This window comes from Heterodontus francisci, chromosome 17 (genome assembly GCF_036365525.1).
Source record: "Heterodontus francisci isolate sHetFra1 chromosome 17, sHetFra1.hap1, whole genome shotgun sequence".
In the NCBI taxonomy this organism is placed as follows: Eukaryota; Metazoa; Chordata; class Chondrichthyes; order Heterodontiformes; family Heterodontidae; genus Heterodontus; species Heterodontus francisci.
Genome location: NC_090387.1, coordinates 86,053,270 through 86,070,716, shown reverse-complemented (window position 1 = coordinate 86,070,716; position 17,447 = coordinate 86,053,270). Strand labels below are relative to the sequence as shown.

The 17,447-nt window shown below is 44.6% G+C and overlaps 1 protein-coding gene across 1 annotated transcript in view; it reads right to left on the bottom strand.

Annotated features, from left to right (window-relative positions):
* Window positions 1-17,447, bottom strand: part of hydin (HYDIN axonemal central pair apparatus protein) — a 1,234,740-nt gene that overhangs the window by 1,160,713 nt on the left and 56,580 nt on the right. Inside the window, exon 4 of the mRNA XM_068049816.1 lies at window positions 10,689-10,814. Within this exon, the coding sequence (XP_067905917.1) occupies window positions 10,689-10,814 (126 nt within the window). The remainder of the gene's footprint in view (window positions 1-10,688; window positions 10,815-17,447) is intronic.

The window sequence follows — 17,447 nt, the reverse complement described above, 5'->3', positions numbered from 1 at the left end:
GAAAGTTTAGAGGAGAGATGAGGAAAAATGTTTTCAACCAGAGGGTGGTGGGGTTCTCGAACTCACTGCCTGAAAGGGTAGTTGAGGCAGAAACCCTCAACTCATTCAAAAGGAGTCTCAACATGCACCTCAAGTGTCGTGATCTGCTGGGTTATGGACCAAATGCTGGAAGGTGGGATTAGACTGGGTGGATCGTTTTTTGACTGGCACAGACACGATATATGCAAATGTCTTTCCAGCCAAGATCTGACATTTTTTTTCAAGCAAGTCCTTTCTTCACTTCAACAAGTGTTTGAAATGTTATGTCCATGTGGCAAAATTAATATGCATCATGCTTGGCAGGTGAGAGCCTGCATGACAGATTGGTTTGTTTGTTAGTGAGCCAAGTTGAAGTTTTCATTACCGTTGCTGACACTGAAGGTTTACCTTACTCCATCATGAAGTCTTTTGGTTATTGAATTATATGGTCACAGCCTGCACCACATGGTGCCACCTTCTTCTGAGTCACTGCAAGTATACTCCAAACATTGATTTCTTATTCATGTGATGTTTATCCACAAGGTCGTTTTCCCAATCCAAAGATTGAAAGTCATCTGCTGTCGGCACATCAGAGTCAAGGATAGTGTCAGAATGGAGATCACACGCAAATCTGTTGACAAGGACCCATTGATTGATCGTGCTGTGACAGCTCCATCCACTAACTCAAGACAGCTCATGATAGTTATCTGCTACCTCGGGGGCATGGACACCCTCAACATCAACTAGAAATCCAAAATCCCAGAAGCATTTGATAATCGTCTCTAGTTTGACCTGATCTTTTGCTTGTGTTACAACCAGATGAGAAGGGGGGTGTCACAGACTCCCCTCTTGTCCTTCCTCTTATTTGACTGCAACAGGGTTTATTCCTTTTTAAACAGTGCTTGTGCTTACCTCCTCAGTGAGTATTGTACCTTTTACCTTTGTTGTGATCGTGAAAGAACCAATCAGACAGGTTTTCTTGGGTTTAAACAAGGGCATGGGCAACAACATGGGCATTAACATATTGTTTGCCTTTGCTCCATGACCTTCTGGTCAGCTATTCTGTGGCCTTGTCCAATCTATACCTTCTCCTTTGTTATCTCTTTCCCCACCCCCGCTTTACTTGCTTATAACCTTTGACATTTCTAATATTTGCCAGTTCCGAAGAAGGGTCACTTACCCGAAACGTTAACTCTGCTTCTCTCTCCACAGATGCTGCCAGACCTGCTGAGTATTTCCAGCATTTCTTGTTTTTATTTGAAAAGGTGAGTTTATTGTACTTAACAATCTAAACCTGATCTAAATAATAAAAAAGCTACACTTTCACGCACACACTCACACGAGAATCACACACACACAAAGAGATTACAGAGTGAGAAGTAGATTTGCAAGAAGTAGTTTCAGCCTGTTCCTGCCCCACTGAACTTATTTCTTCCTATCTTGACTCTATCTTTTCTCCCCGGTCCAGTCTCTTCCCACCTACATCCGTGACTCTTCTGACGCCCAACGTCATTTTGACAATTTCCAGTTTCCTGGCCCTAATCGCCTCCTCTTCACTATGGACGTCCAATCGCTCTACACCTCCATCCCCCACCAGGACGGTTTGAGGGCTCTCCGCTTCTTCCTTGAACAGCGGCCCAATGAGCCCCCATCCACCACCACCCTCCTCCACCTGGCTGAACTTGTTCTCACATTGAACAACTTCTCCTTCAACTTCATTCACTTCCTTCAACTAAAAGGTGTTGCTATGGGTACCCGCTTGGGTCCTAGTTATGCCTGTCTTTTTGTGGGATATGTCGAACATTTCTTGTTCCAGTCCTGCTCAGGCCCCCTCCCCCAACTCTTTTTCCGGTACATTGATGACTGTATCGATGCCGTTCCCTGCTCCCGCCCAGAACTGGAAAACTTTATCAACTTTGCTTCTAATTTCCACCTTTCTCTCACCTTTACATGGTCCATCTCCGACACTTCCGTTCCCTTCCTCGACTTCTCTCTCTCCATCTTCGGGGATAGGTTGTCTACTAATATTCATTATAAGCCCACCGACTCCCACAGATACCTCAACTACACTTCTTCACACCCTGCCTCCTATAAGGACTCCATTCCATTCTCCCAGTTTCTCCGTCTCCGACGCATCTGCTCTGATGATGCTACCTTCCACGACAGTGCTTCTGATATGTCTTCCTTCTTCCTCAGCCGAAGATTCCCCCCCACTGTAGTTGACAGGGTTCCTCTTGTCCTCACTTTCCACCCCACCAGCCCCCATATCCAAATGATCATCCTACGCCACAGCCGCCACATCCAGCATGATGCCACTACCAAACGCAACTTCCCCCCCCTTCCCCGTCAGCATTACGAAGGGATCGTTCCCTTCGCGACACCCTCATCCACTCCTCCATTACCTCCAACACCTCATCCCCTTCCCACAGCACCGTTCCCTGCAAGCGCAGGAGGTGTAATACCTGCCCATTTACCTCCTCTCTCCTCACTATCAAAGGCCCCAAACACTGCTTTCAGGTGAAGCAGTGATTTACTTGTACTTCTTTCAATTTAGTATACGGTATTCGCCGCTCACAATGTGGTCTCCTCTACACTGGGGAGACCAAACGCAGATTAGGTGACCGCTTTGCGGAACACCTCCGCTCAGTCCATAAGCATGACCCCGAGCTTCCGGTTGCTGGCCATTTCAACAACCCCCCACCCCCCTGCTCTCATGCTCACATCTCTGTCCTGGGATTGCTGCAGTGTTCCATCGAACATCAACGCAAGCTCAAGGAACAGCATCTCATTTACTGATTAGGCACGCTACAGCCTGCTGGACTGTACACTGAAGTCAATAATTTCAGAGCATGACAGCACCCCCCCCCCCTTTTTATGTTTAGATTTTTTTTTTGGTTATTTTATGTTTGGTTTTTTAGTGTGTTTAGTTTGTTTCTATTGTGCCTACCCACTGCTTCTGTTTTTTAAATTTTTTTTTAATGTTTGTGCTTGGAATGCTTTGTGATTTACAGTCTATTCACACCCTATCTGTACTAATGCTTTGTCTTTGTTGTCACACCATTAACATACCATTTGCCTTTGTTCCATAACATTCTGGTCAGTTATTCTCTGTGACCTTGTCCTATCAAGATCTTCTATTTTGTTATCTCTTGCCCCGCCCCCCACTTTACTTGTTTAAAATCTTTTATATTTCCAATATTTGTCAGTTCTGAAGAAGGGTCACTGACCTGAAACGTTAACTCTGCTTCTCTCTCCACAGATGCTGCCACACCTGCTGAGTATTTCCAGCATTTCTTGTTTTTATTTCAGATTTCCAGTATCTGCAGTATTTTGCCTTTATCATATAAGTAGATTTGTGGTTGGATTAGAGTCCAGGATAAATTTTTAAAAAATACACAGTCTGTGAGGTTGGATGATTCCATGGTCTTCCGGCTGAAATTGTATTCTTGAAATCTTTGGCTGGTCGATGTACACTTTGTGGTTGGCCCACTTGGCTCAGGGTTTTCTTGGAGGCAGAATTGGAGGTGGTTCTCTTCCCCGGTGTCTCTGTCTGTAGCAATCTGTAGGCTTGGAGGGTCCACAGTCGCAGACGGTTTTCAAACTTGCACTGTTATCTGGAGAGAGAGGGACGCAGCCCTTCTGCACAGTTTCAGTCACTGGCTTGTCTGTCTTTGTCCAAGGGAAACTCCCAGCTTTCACAGAGATGGCCAGAGGGTCATGTGACTGCCTCAGTGTATTCTCTGGAACCTTAGAATGAGATTCAAGGTTAGGAATTTCCATGGCCTCAGGATGCCAATATGTACACTTGGAAGGGTTTGCTCTTTCAAAGTCAATGTGTCAGGATGGTCTTGAATGCCATGCTAATGAAAGCATCTTAGATAGTTCAATCACTAGAACAAGCCATTATATTTGGTACAGGCTTATCAGATGTTGGAGGCTTTGGAATGTGTAAGGTGTTCAAATGCAAATTGTGGTGGCCATCTTGGCTGCCAGCTTTTTTAAAGTTAACTGTAGGATTTTTTCCATTAAAAGTTTGATGCAAGTTTCCCATGATGAATTAAAATTCCTCATGTGGCATATCGTGTTTTTTTGACATTTGCTTAATCCAGAAAATGTTTTTTGGGGACTATAATACACTTCATCACATCACAGAGGTCAATTCAGGAAAGTAATGGCCTTAACAGAAACTTTTAATGAAAACTTTCGCAGTTTTTGGCTGAAATATTGAAAGGGTATTCGCTGAAAAGAATTTGGTTCCAACATTCAAATTTTAAATACCTCTGTTGCAGGATGACAAACAGAGAAAAGAACTTTAAGTTCCATTGCATCATCTTTCAATCCAATTTTTATAATGTTGTGAAACCCCTGCAGTGCCAGTAAAAATTTGAAATCAATATATTTATATATATATTTATAATCAGGAGGGAGTTCCAAGATTTTGACCCAATGGCATAGTACATAGTTCCAAGTCAGGATGGTGTGTGGCTTGGAAGGGAACTTGGAGGTTATGGTTTTCCCATGCACCTGCTGCCCTTGTCCTTCTAGGTGGTAGATGTGGAGGTAGGGAAGGTGCTGTTCAAGAAGCCTTGGCGAGTTGCTGTAGTACATCGTGCAGATGATATATGCTGCAGCCACGGTATGCCGGAGATGGAGTGAGTGAATGTTTAAGGTGATGGATAAGGTGAAAATCATGGAGGCTGCTTTCTACTGGACAGTGTTGAGTTTCTTGAGTGTTGTTGAAGCTGCACTCATCAAGGCAAGTGGAGTGTATTCCATCACATTCCTGACTTCTGCCTTGTAGATAGTGCAAAGACTTTGGACAGTCGCCACAGAATAGCCAGCCTCCAACCTGCTCTTGTAGCCACTATATTTATGTGGTCCATCTAGTTAAGTTTAAGAGGATGTTTGAGATTAGTTTGCAACAGGATATACACTTCCTCCCATGCCTCTTTAAGCAGGACTCTTCTCAGCTATCATCAAGGTAGTGGTGTAGTCTGTAAGCAATGATCTGTCACAAATATCCAAATGAGGTCAGTGGCATCAGGCACTCTTAATGTGGTTGACTAATCTGTTCCTTACAGAAGTTGACACCCACTGCCCTGCATCTATAAGATTATTAGCAGAACTTGCAAATGTTCAAACAAAACTCCATCCTTCAATCCCACTGCTTTATTCCGCAGTAATTAAAGCATACAGAACACTAATGATTAGAGACACTTGGCACAATCAGTACAACCTCTGTTCATATATTATTACAAAGATAAGGAACACACTTATGATATCCCACACCATGGGTCAGCTGATTAAAAGCACAATCTTGCTATACGCTGTTCCACCACCCGAGACAGTGGTTTGCTCCTTTTGCAACCTTCTGCTGTTCAACAGACTTACTAATGTCTCTGTACTCATTTGTAAAAGTCTCTTCCCCAATCCACAAATCAAACATGGTTAGTCAACCTCAAGGTATTAGCCTCCCTGTATGACTGACAAACAACCTATTGTTTGGTCTCTGAAAGAGGCCACTTCCCATCACATGTAATATTTATCATTTGTCTACCTAAGGAATCACAGCTCAACACAGGATGGTCTTTGAAGCCAATTCCTTTCGGTGGCCTTTGCTCACAACACATTGAAAATAAATTTGTATATATTCAAGCCAATTTGTTGGAAACTCAACAGTAGCACAGCTGAGAAAAGATTCTTCTCATCACTTCGATCAAAGCTGATTTTTTCGACAAAGTCTATGAACATTCAAAACCTGTGAACTCAACCACGTCCTAGTTTAACAAGTCATGCAAATACCTCTCTTATCTCCTAGTTTAAGTTAAGTCAAGTGCAATTCTGCTGTAAGTGGCAGAATTTCTGGGACCATAGCTTTTGCTTTATTATCCTGTAATTTGCCCACATACATCATAAAGGGGAAAGTACACTATTTTCCAAGAGCCAATTCTACCAGAATTTAGCATGTATTTAAGAATAACATAACTCTGGTATATGTGATTTATGCCACAAGTTCTGGTCCCTTACACTAGAACGATACCATTACCCCACCCCCACTCACCAAAAAAAGAAACAAAATGGACTTTCAGTCTTGATGTCTTTATTTCCCCCACTCAAGCAGTTCTTCAAGTTTGAAGGAGCCCATTCGTCCTCCCAATTAGAGAACACTTTTACATTCAGAAATTTCAAACACTCCGCTGGTCTTTAGCTACAATTTGTTTTTGAATGCCAGAATCCATTTAACGCCTTAACGCTCCAACTACACACCCACAAAATGGAGGTTGGTAAACATGGCACTGAACCCTCCCCACCAGTTTAAAAACCTGAACCAATGAACTGAGGAGCATGCTAACAAAATCAAATGGGCCCATCAACAGGTTCTCAAAATCTTGTATATGTAGAAATTACAATACAGAACTAGGCTGTTCGCCCAACCAATCCCTGTTAACCTTTATCCTTCACATGAGCAGTAGCCCTAATTCCACGTTCCCATCCTGTTCCTGTATCGCTTTATTCTCCCTTCCTTAAGCCACCAATATAAATCAATTCTTAACTGTTGACATAGTATATACTTTAATCACTAATTCTGGTACTGCATTCCACAGCCTCACAACCTTGCTCTCGCAACTAAATGGCATGCATGTCATTATATACCCCCTCAACTACTGGAAACACTTTGTTTCTATCTACTCTGTCCCATTCCTTCAGAATTCTACACACCTTAATCTCCTCGGTTCCAGCAAAAATAGCCCCAATTTTTCACGTCTTTCTTCATATGTGTGTTTCTTTATACCGGGCAGCGTCCTACTAAATCTCTATTGTCTCAACATTCTTCCTACAGTGTGCAGTCCAAAACTGCACACTGTACTCCAACTGTGGTCTGAGTAAAGTTTTATACAGATTCACCACAATGTCATGACTTATCTATTCTATACCTCTTGTCATAAAACCCAATATCTCATAGACCATCTTAAAAAAAAAACTTGCTACCCTTCCCTTAATTTTCTCAAGCAATCTCCTGTGTGGTATCTTGTCGAAGATTTTCTGGAAATCCAGGTGCACTGCATCTGCTGCATTTCCCCTATTCTGCACATCCGTAACGTCCTCCAAGAACTCGACAGGTTGGTCAAGAATGATCTTCACTCCCAAAATCCACATTGGCTGCTTCTAGTTATTTTCTCTCCATCTAGATATCTTGTAATTTCATCTTGAATTAAAGATTCTAAAATTTCCCCTACCAGAGATGTTAAATTAACTGACCTGTAAATTACCTGTGTTAGCTCTGTCTCCCGTTTTGAGAATGGGTATTATACTCTCCAGTAATCTGGCTCACATCCATCTCAATAGAAACCCTGAAATGAGATTTTCAGGGCCTCTACTAATTCTTCCCTCATTTCCCTCAGGATCCTTAGATGTGTTCTGTCAGGTTTTGGCAATCTGCCCTCCTCTAACTTAACTAACTTCCCTAATACTTTCCTTTATTATTATATCTCTTATCATACTTTTAACCAATTTGGTATTTTTTTCTTTCTCTAGGAAATAATTTATGACCATGTTGCATTATTCTAACAGTAAACATGAATAGGCACATCTGTGTGGCATCCAGGACAGCAGTATCTTCTCAAATTCATTACAATGGGCTTTATTCACCAATTAAATTTTAGTCCCAAGGTATTGATACATCATAAGAGTTAATCTAGTAGCAGTCAGCTAGAGGGGGAGACTAGAGAGCAAGACAGTGTAACAGACCACGCCAGCACAGCCCATTTGTTCAAATCTCCAAGGTTGAATCTTTGAAGTCTTGCCAATGATCTAGTCAAGACAAAACAAAGACACTGTGACTTGCGGGATTTGCTGACAATGGAAAAAGGCCACTTTGTCCGTGGATTGCAAAAAATATAGATGTGCACATAAGATTAAGAATGTGCTGAAGTTGACTCAGAATTAAGCAAGGGATTACCATATAAGGTAATACCAGCTCCAGTTTGATTCTAAAGCCATTTTTCTTTGTGCAACAGACACAAGAAGGAATGCTAGCCTATATTCAAGTATGTCGTATCTGTTAACAATACTCCACTTGTAAATTCCTTTTTATACTGAATTTAAAAATAAATTGATTGAATCACTTTTTTACTCCTCAAGGGAACAAGAAGATTGTTTATAATAACTCAAGGAAAAGGAAATAAAGAACATAAAAGGAATAGACATCAGCATTCTGTTTCTGTTCAGGGAAATAAGGTCTGAGATTACAAAACTGGAAGTCGGAGGTAGGTCAGGTATCTGATTTTTTTTTTTAAACCACAACACCCCTCCCCCTTAGTGCTGTCCTGCCCATCCTCGATGATTAAAATTACCCCCTTGATATCTGCCTACACAAGCATGTAAAGCTTCAATTTAACATATCGAAAAGACAGAACCTCCAGCAATGCAGTACACCCTGAGTACTGCACTACCTGCTACTTCAGGTTGTGTTCAACCTATGACCTTGACACAGGCAAGAATACTACCAACAGAAGCCAAACTGACCCAGTTCTTATCCTGCAAAAATGCTAATCTGCTAACTGTTTTCCTCAACAGCTCAATTAAACATCTCATTATTCATTAACTATGAACTTAGCCAAGGCAAATGCCATAATTAAGCAAAAATCACATTTGCGAGCCTCTATCAACAGCTGACAGACACCAAGATCAAAGATGACATTTCAATTTATGAGAATTTATTGTGTTTTTTTCAGAAAAAACACTGACAGCTGCAGCAACCAGCTGATTCCTAGGCCTACTTTCAAGGCACCAAATTCTTGCAGTAGCACAGGAGTGCTAGACATTTAATGCAGCATACTCTAATTTCAGTGCTGAGCCAAGCAATTGATTTTAATTCCAGAAATATACTGTAATTTTCACTCTTTTTAAGAGTCATTTCATTTTATGTTTTTTTTCTTTTCTATGGTCATTGCTTGTGTGCCCTTTCTTCTCCCTGTTCCTTGCTCTTTTACATTCACTATGTTCAAATCAAGCCTTACCACACAACTTTGACCCATTCTTTTCCAAGATCTCAAAATCTTAACCGTTCCCTCCCACAACCTTTCATAAAGTAACTTCCATAACTCAAGTTCAGTAACACCGAATCACAACATCCCAATTTACTCAGCTTTTCTTTGACCTTTTTCAGTTTGGGTAATGCCCTGCCATTCATTTCAGATACCAAGAGGGTAATAATACTGCCTAGTGGGAGGGCAGGATAGAGTTGCAATAAAATTATATTGTTCCTGAACGGGCAGCTCAACACCAAAGTCAACCGCGCAGAACACCATATATCAATAGAATATTGAATATAGAAACAGGTTAATGACTGCATCCACCTCGACAAATGAGAGATTCACTGGATTAAAGAAATAAAATTAATTTAGTCAGGGCAGATTAAAATATCTGACAGTTCATACAGAAAGGGCAAAACATAGAATCCCCTAGAATTTTCATTGCATACCCCTGTTTAGGGGTGAAGCTGGTCTTGAGCAGTGGCAAAAGAGAGCAATAGTGAATTGGCAGCTCACTTCACACCTTGCTTGACATTGGGCGGCACAGTGGCGCAGTGGTTAGCACTGCAGCCTCACAGCTCCAGCGACCCAGTTTCAATTCTGGGTACTGCCTGTGTGGAGTTTGCAAGTTCTCCCTGTGTCTGCGTGGGTTTCCTCCGGGTGCTCCGGTTTCCTCCCACAGCCAAAAGACTTGCAGGTTGATAGGTAAATTGGCCATTATAAATTGCCCCTAGTATAGGTAGGTGGTAGGGGAATATAGGGACAGGTGAGGGTGTGGTAGGAATATGGGATTAGTGTAGGATTAGGATAAATGGGTGGTTGTTGGTCGGCACAGACTCGGTGGGCCGAAGGGCCTGTTTCAGTGCTGTATCTCTAAATCAAAAAAAAAAATCATGACATCAATGAGAAAGAAAATCAGGCGGGACATAAAGCACACTGCCAATTTGCTATCGCCCTCTTTTGCCACTGCCCAAGACCAGCGTCACCCCTAAACTGTGTAATCTAACAGGGGCAGCGGGCTTTATATCCCGCCTGATTTTCTTTCCCATTGATATCATGATGTCAAGCAAGGCGTGAAGTGAGCTGCCAATTCACTATCGCCGAAGTGCCAATGGCATACCAAGATTTTCATCAGAAACCTGAAAAATGTAGTGAGACCTTGAGTGTGAACATCTGAATAATGCCACCTCCGAGTTGCAGTCTTATGATTCACGACCAAGATGACGTACTTATTCTAGCATGTGCACAGGCTGAAATTTTAAGTTTCCCATACTGCAATTCTATTTGATCATCAGCTCATTTCAGTTAAGAACTAAAGTGACATTCATACATCTCTCAGACTCACAACCCTCCCTCTCCCCAAAAGCAGTACAAGTAGTTAACCTTTGATCCTAGGCACTACTATACAGAGCTGTACTGTACCAATAAACCCAATATAGTGTGGTTTAGCTCTGGTAAGCAAAAAACATAATTCTGGTAAATAAATTAGCTAGAACCATTACATGCATTATGCTTGCGTATATGAAACAAAAACTAAGGAAAATCTTTTCATTACAAAGAGCACTACACTGTAAATTCTAGCATTTAATTTTCTTTTGAATCACTCAGAAAATCTGATGAGAATATGGACTGTACCTTCTGGAGCGTGGTTTCAGTCATATCTAGAAGCTCAATAATGGGAGGAAGATACATCTCATGAGTACTTGCTAACTTCTGTTTTGTATCAAGCGACATCTCCTTCATGAATGCTGAGGGAGTCAACTGAAAGAAAAAGTCAGAAATTATATTACTAAAAAAAAAACAGTAACTATATAGAAGTGTTACAGCTGTTACCCTGGAAGATCCAGCCTGTTTGTGACAAGTGAAGATCGATTGGTGCTTGAGATTTGACAAGTTCAACAATCAATTTTAAGGCCAGGCAATAGACAACAGCTGGTTCTTCAAGGGCATCAAGTCAGTTTTTAAAGCATAGTGCCATCTCTCCAGCTACTAAAAACATCACAGGATTGCAGACTTGTGACAGCACAATATAGCAAGGTTATAACCTTGAATTACTTTGATGCTGGCATCAGGTGCAAAAATTGGGAAAAAACATAAATTTCTATTTCTCACCAGTATTGTCTTACACCTAATGCAAGTAAAGTTCACCAAAACATGCTGCTTTTGCAGAAATAAAACTTGTTAATGTCAACTCTCAATGCTGTAGAGAATAAGAACAAAGAATTTTAGGAAGAGGAACAACATCGGGTCACAAGGCCAAGTGCTGGACCAGATCAAACCCTCTTATCCCTCAATCACTTTTCTCACCAGAAATGTACCGACTGTGCTTCCACATCAATGGCTCTTCCTGCTAACTGATTCCTAATTTGCACCAAAACAGCCCTGTCAATTATTCATCCTAAAAACTGTATTTTCAAAAATTATAGATGCAATCTTATGCTCGAAAAGCAGTTGAGCACAGGCATTTTTTTAATGTTGATGCACTAGATGAAAAAAAATCAATAAGATGCAACTAGGCACAATTGGAACCAAGATGGACATCTCAAAAATATTGGCAATTAGTGGGAACCTTCAAGAAATCAAGGTTTAGTTCCACAGACTAACACATTCTCCAACCATGCTAGTTAATTCCACATTTATAATTCCACATGTGCTTATAAGGGACGCAGTTCCATATGAAGACACAATCTGGGAGAATAAAGTATCACAAGCTCAGGAAGCAGTGCATATATCTCCCTGCTGCTATTTTGGAGTGATAGAGAATGGTGAGGCATAGCTGCAACACCTCATCAAAAATATGAAGTTCTGGTATAGGTGCGGTTGGCATATCAGGATTGCCTGAGGCTGAAAGACATACTAAAGATGACAGGTTGGCCTGAAGACCCCCAAGAATTTGTAAAATGTCAAGTTAATTTACAATTCAAATAAGAAACTTGCGCAGTTTTCTACAGCACTCTGTGCCAATCATGCAGCTTGTCACATAGCCATGCACAGTAAATTACCTGCCCGAATTCCGATAGTGCTCTCAAGAAATTCCAGAACAGGTAATCTCTCTACAGTAGCCCTTCTCTAAATCCCTTTGAAGTGGCAGCAGAAAGAATTGACCACCCAAGTAATATGGACAGAGACATTGTGAAAGCTCCAGCTGAACCAGGCACATTTCAACAAGACCTAGAGCCTGATTTTCCTTCTGTGTTTGGGAAAGGACTGCTTCTGAGTCCCGATCCCACCTCTGGGGGGAAGCAGTCACAACCCCTGATTTTCATGGGGACAGGGCGACTAATCAGCTGGAGGTGGTTTAGGTGGGTTGATGCTGCGAGGATGTTTCCCCTCCTGGGGGAATCTAGAACTAGGGGACACAGTTTCAAAATAAGGGGTCTCCCTTTTAAGACAGAGATGAGGAGGAATTTCTTCTCTCAGTGGATCGTTAATCTTTGGAATTCTCTTCTCCAGCGAGCAGTGGAGGTTGGGCCATTGAATATATTCAAGACTGAGTTGAACAGATTTTTGATCTACAAAGGAGTCAAAGATTATGGGCGGGGGTTGGGGTGCAGGCAGAAAAGTTAAGACCACAATTCGATCAACCATGATCTTATTAAATGGTGGAGCAAGCTTGAGGGGTCAAATGGCCTACTCCTGCTCCTATTTCTTATGTTCTTATGTTTAGCTCCCTTGGGGGTAGGAACAGAGGCAGGACAGAAAGAGAGTTGGCCCAATTTAAACTGGCCACGGTAGCCATTACTGTGGCTGTCGTTTTAGTAAAATAACAGCTGTAGTTCTTATGGAGCAGGAAATGCAGACGGCTGGACTTGAAAGTCCCCCTGGAGGCAGAGAGAGAGAGAGGAGGGAGGTCCTCTTTCCAGAGGGTTGTGGGAGAACTTCGCCTCCCAAACCAATAAAGTCTGGATAGAGGTGGCAGAGACCGTGAGCAGACGGACTGTGGTCAAGAGAAACTGGGTGCAGTCCCAGAAGAGGGTCAATGACCTTTTTCGCTCTAGCAAGGTGAGTGCAACACCAGACCCTCATGACAGGGCTCTGGGTATTCAAACTCCAGTGGGCACTCCAGCTGAGGAGCCTAAGGGCGCATACTGCTCCTGAACATGGGACTCGCATGTACCCGCAGCACTTACTGACCCCCTCAGCTCAGAGCCATAGCACTTTTGATGACTTGCCAGCACTGATACATGTAGCTTAGGAATGAGTCATTGGCATTCACCATAGAGGCAAGCAGCGTCTTATCGCTCTCTCACTTTTGTCCTTGCAGAGGAAACGGGTTCACAATGCCCGTGAAAGCACCCAGACAGGAGGACGGGTCCCCATCTTTCACATCATCAACACCATATGGCTGACTGCCAGGATGGCTGACTACAATCAAGTCAGGGGAGGTGAGATGGGCATCTCTGGTGGAGAGGGTGAATAGAAACTGGAATATGTAGATTAAAGGGGTGCATTACACTCCACCCTGTCCGATAGCATAACAGAGACTCAGCAATATTGGGAAGCCTCAGCACTGCAGAGGCTTCTGCTCTCCAAGGCTAGTACTCATGTTTTCTCCTCGCGTCTCCCACAGCTTCGAATGCCAAGATGGAAAGACCGATTCCCATACCAACAGTAGGCCAAGCACTGCCAGACCAAGCACCATTAGACCTTACACTCACACTCTCCTACCAGCTCAGATACAAACACCTCAGTGGATCCTCACGTACACATAGATAGGGTGGCACTTGGTGATGAGCAAGTCACGAGTGTATAGGAGATGTCAGAGCCAGAGGCAGCTGTGGACAGGCACCTCAGAGGATGCAGGATAGGCACAGCCCTGTTCAGTTGGGCACAGATGCAGGGCTCTTGGAGTCACAAGAAAGGAAGCCCTAGGTCAGGGTTGTCCAACATACGGCCCGCAGGCCAGAACCCGGCCCGCCGAAGGTTTCCATCTGGCCCTCCAATCTGCCTGTGGCTCAGCTCTGATTGACAACTCCCATGTAGGCCAGGCGGCGGGTTAGGCAGGACCTGTGTCTGATGGGCAGGGGGACCCCTGTCTGTGCTTGGTCACTCTGTGACTGACAGGGGCAGCATTAGCATTGATTGGTGGAATGCGGGATCGGTCGCCGCAACTGCTTTCGCGCGGTTTAGTAAATGTCCTGTATCCTGCGCACTTGGCATGTTCCCGCCTCCACTCGCCTCAACTTAAATAATACAGGCATGGTAAGTATCCGGTTGTGGGAATGGCTGCTGCAGGCAACACTGAGCAGGGAACCGGGAAGACTGATTGAGGAATGCTGATGCGGAGCGGAGAACACTGAGTGGGGAACACTGAACGGGAAAGACTGAGTGGGGAATACTGAGTGGAAGTCGGAAACCGGGGACGGGGAGTAGGGAACTGGGAACACTGAACAGGGAACGGGGAAGACGGAGCGGGGCACACTGTACAGGGTGTGGGGGACATGGAGCAGGGAACATGCAAGATACCAGCGGGGGTGGGGTGCTGTGGGCAGAGACAGGGAGGAGAGAGGGATAGAGGGGGCAGAGAGAAGGACGGAGGGGGGGGGGGGGAGAGGGACAGAGAGAGAGAGGGATGGGGGGGGTGCGGCGAGAGAGGGACAGAGATTGGGGGAGAGAGGGACGGGGGGTCGAGAAGGACGGGGGGAGAGAGAGGGATGTGGGGGAGACAGGGAGAGATAGAGGGGGGAGAGAGGGAGAGACAGACAGATGGGGGAGAGAGAGATGGAGAGGGGGGAGAGTCATAGAATCATTGACTTACAACACAAAAGGAGGCCATTCGGCCCATCAAGTCCATGCTGGCTCTCCACAGAGCTATGCAGTCAGTCCCACTCCCTGGCTTGATCCCTGTAGCCCTGCAAGTCTATTTCTCTCAGGTGACCATCCAACTTCCTCTTGAAGTCATTGATCAACTCACTTCCACCACCCTTGTGGGCAGCGAGTTTCAGGCCATTACCACCCGCTACGTAAAAAAGTTCTTCCTCATATTCCCCCTGCATCTTTTGCACAAAACTTTCAATCTGTGTCCCCTAGTCCTAGAGATGGGGCGGCAGGGGGAAGAGAGAACGAAACACACACAGAGCACTGGGAGAGGGGGGAGAGAGATCAAGGTCTCTCCTGACAGATGGACATCTATCCAGAATGCACTGCATCACTACATCAAATGTGCGGGCAGAGATTGATTACTTATGCAAGCAAAAACAATGCCAGGTATGTCACTAAATCAGTTTTCAACATAGCGATGAGAAAGTAAGTCAATAAATTAATCTTCTCAGCTAAAGCTTCTTCACAAAAATGAACATTTGTTGTTGTTTTTATTAGTAAGATATATTTTTAATGCCTTTATCTTTCGAAATTTGCTCACCGGTCCCCTGGGCTGAGCAAAAATCGTAATGCGGCCCTCCGCCCGAAAAGGTTGGACAACCCTGCTGTAGGTAACAGCAGTAGATGTACTCCCACATGTCGGAGTTCCCTGAGGCAGTGCACGGTCATAGGCTGAGAATGGAGCAGTCCATTCAGCTCATATGCACCACCATGGTTCAGGGCTTTGAGCGCATGAGCTCCTCCACTGAGACAGTGGGCAATCTCATGGAGAGTCATATGCGAAAGCACTCCGAGTGAATGCAGCAACTGCGCACTGACGTTCACAGAATGCATGCCACATTATGTAGCCTTGACCACTCAGTGGCACTGATGGCGCAGAGATGTTTGGAGGGGATGGTGGCCAGCTCCAGCCATCTGGACCGCCAACGAAGGGCTGAGGCAATCACGAAGCAGGAGGAGGAGGCGGAGAGGATGGCACCATTATCAACAGCTTCTTTTGCCCCTCTTACTGAGGGACCACCTGTGTAGCAGGGCCCAGTGAATGAGGCTGCCCCTGCAATGGTACAGGTGCAGCAGCCTCTGGAAGTGCCCCCACAGGCACCTCCACGACGAGGACGACCACCATGCATCTCAGCCACAAGGAGAGACAAGCGAGCAGGCTGCGTCCATCTCATCTGAGTCCACAAGGGGAGTACCAGGTAGGAGTGGCCAAGAACAGAGGCCACCACGTCAGGCACAGCACTGAGTGGGTCACTGGGTTTTCTTTCACCTGTAACTGTGCACTTTTTCTCTTTTTGAGCACCATGTAAATATTAACACATGAAGCCAGACATGTGAAATGCCTTTCATCAATAGCCGGACAAGAAAAGACGGATGAAGTGGTGAAAGGGAGCAAGGGTCTGTAGGTGGTGACAGTGAAACCTGTGGACAATTGTGCATTCTTCATTGGCAGTAACAACTGATCTGCTCCAGGCTGCATCTTCAATGGAAGTGTTCTCACAGGCAGCTCAAAAAGTGAGTTCCAGACAATGCCGTTCATCCTCGGTTAGAGGGGTTCAGCTGAAACATGCATGTATCAGATGCTTCCTGAGGTTGATGGCATCCTGACGAGACGCTTGAGTCCGCACAGGACCTGGCCACCTCCTTATGCTGCCAGGGCACCTCTGTGTTCCTCTTCTGTTGCTCCTCTTCCTCTGATGAGCTGTATCCATCTAGTACATCACCCACTTCAAGGTACACTCCTCTCTGGAGGGCCATATAACAGCGAGCGCAGCAGGCCATCACAATGCACAAGACCCTATCATGAGTGTACTGGAGGGTGCCACCTGACCAGTCCAGGCACCAGAACCGTATCTTCAGAAGCCTGATAGCCTATTTGGTGATGGTCCTAGTGAGCAGATGGCTTCGGTTGTAGTGCCTCTGTCTCGAGTTCTCATAGATGGGTGAGTAGTTATTTCTTCAAGGGATATCCCTTGTCCCCTAGAATCTATCCACGCAGTTTTGGGGGTGGAATAAAGAGATGTAACAGCCTGGACTGCCAGAGGATGAAGGAATCATGGCAGCTGCCATAAAGTGAGCACACACATGCAAGAAGTTCTTGCTGTGGTCGCAAAGCAATTGAATATCGAGGGAGTGGAAACTCGTCCTGTTGATGAATCTCACTGGCTGGTCACTCGGTGCCTTGATGGCTACATGGGTGCAATCGATAAAGCCCTGCACCTGGGTAACCCACTGCCCTTTGTGCCTGTAAGGTCATGTGTGTCTGCAATTGAATGTACTGTCCAGCTCTCGCAAATAGGGCATCAGTCACCTGCAAGATGCAGTGGTGCGCAGCCATTTATGAGACAGCACCAAGGTCTGCAGCTGATCCTTGGAAGAGCCAGAGGCAAAGAAGCTCAAGGTCACAGTGACTTTGACTGCTATTGGCAGGGTATGATGAGCAGTGCTGTGAGGTGCAAGCCCAAGATCAGCCATGATCGTATTGAATAGCGGAGCAGGCTCCATGGGCCATATGGTCTCCTTCTGCTCCTATTTCTTGTGTTCTTGTCTTCCACCATGAGGGCACAAATCTGT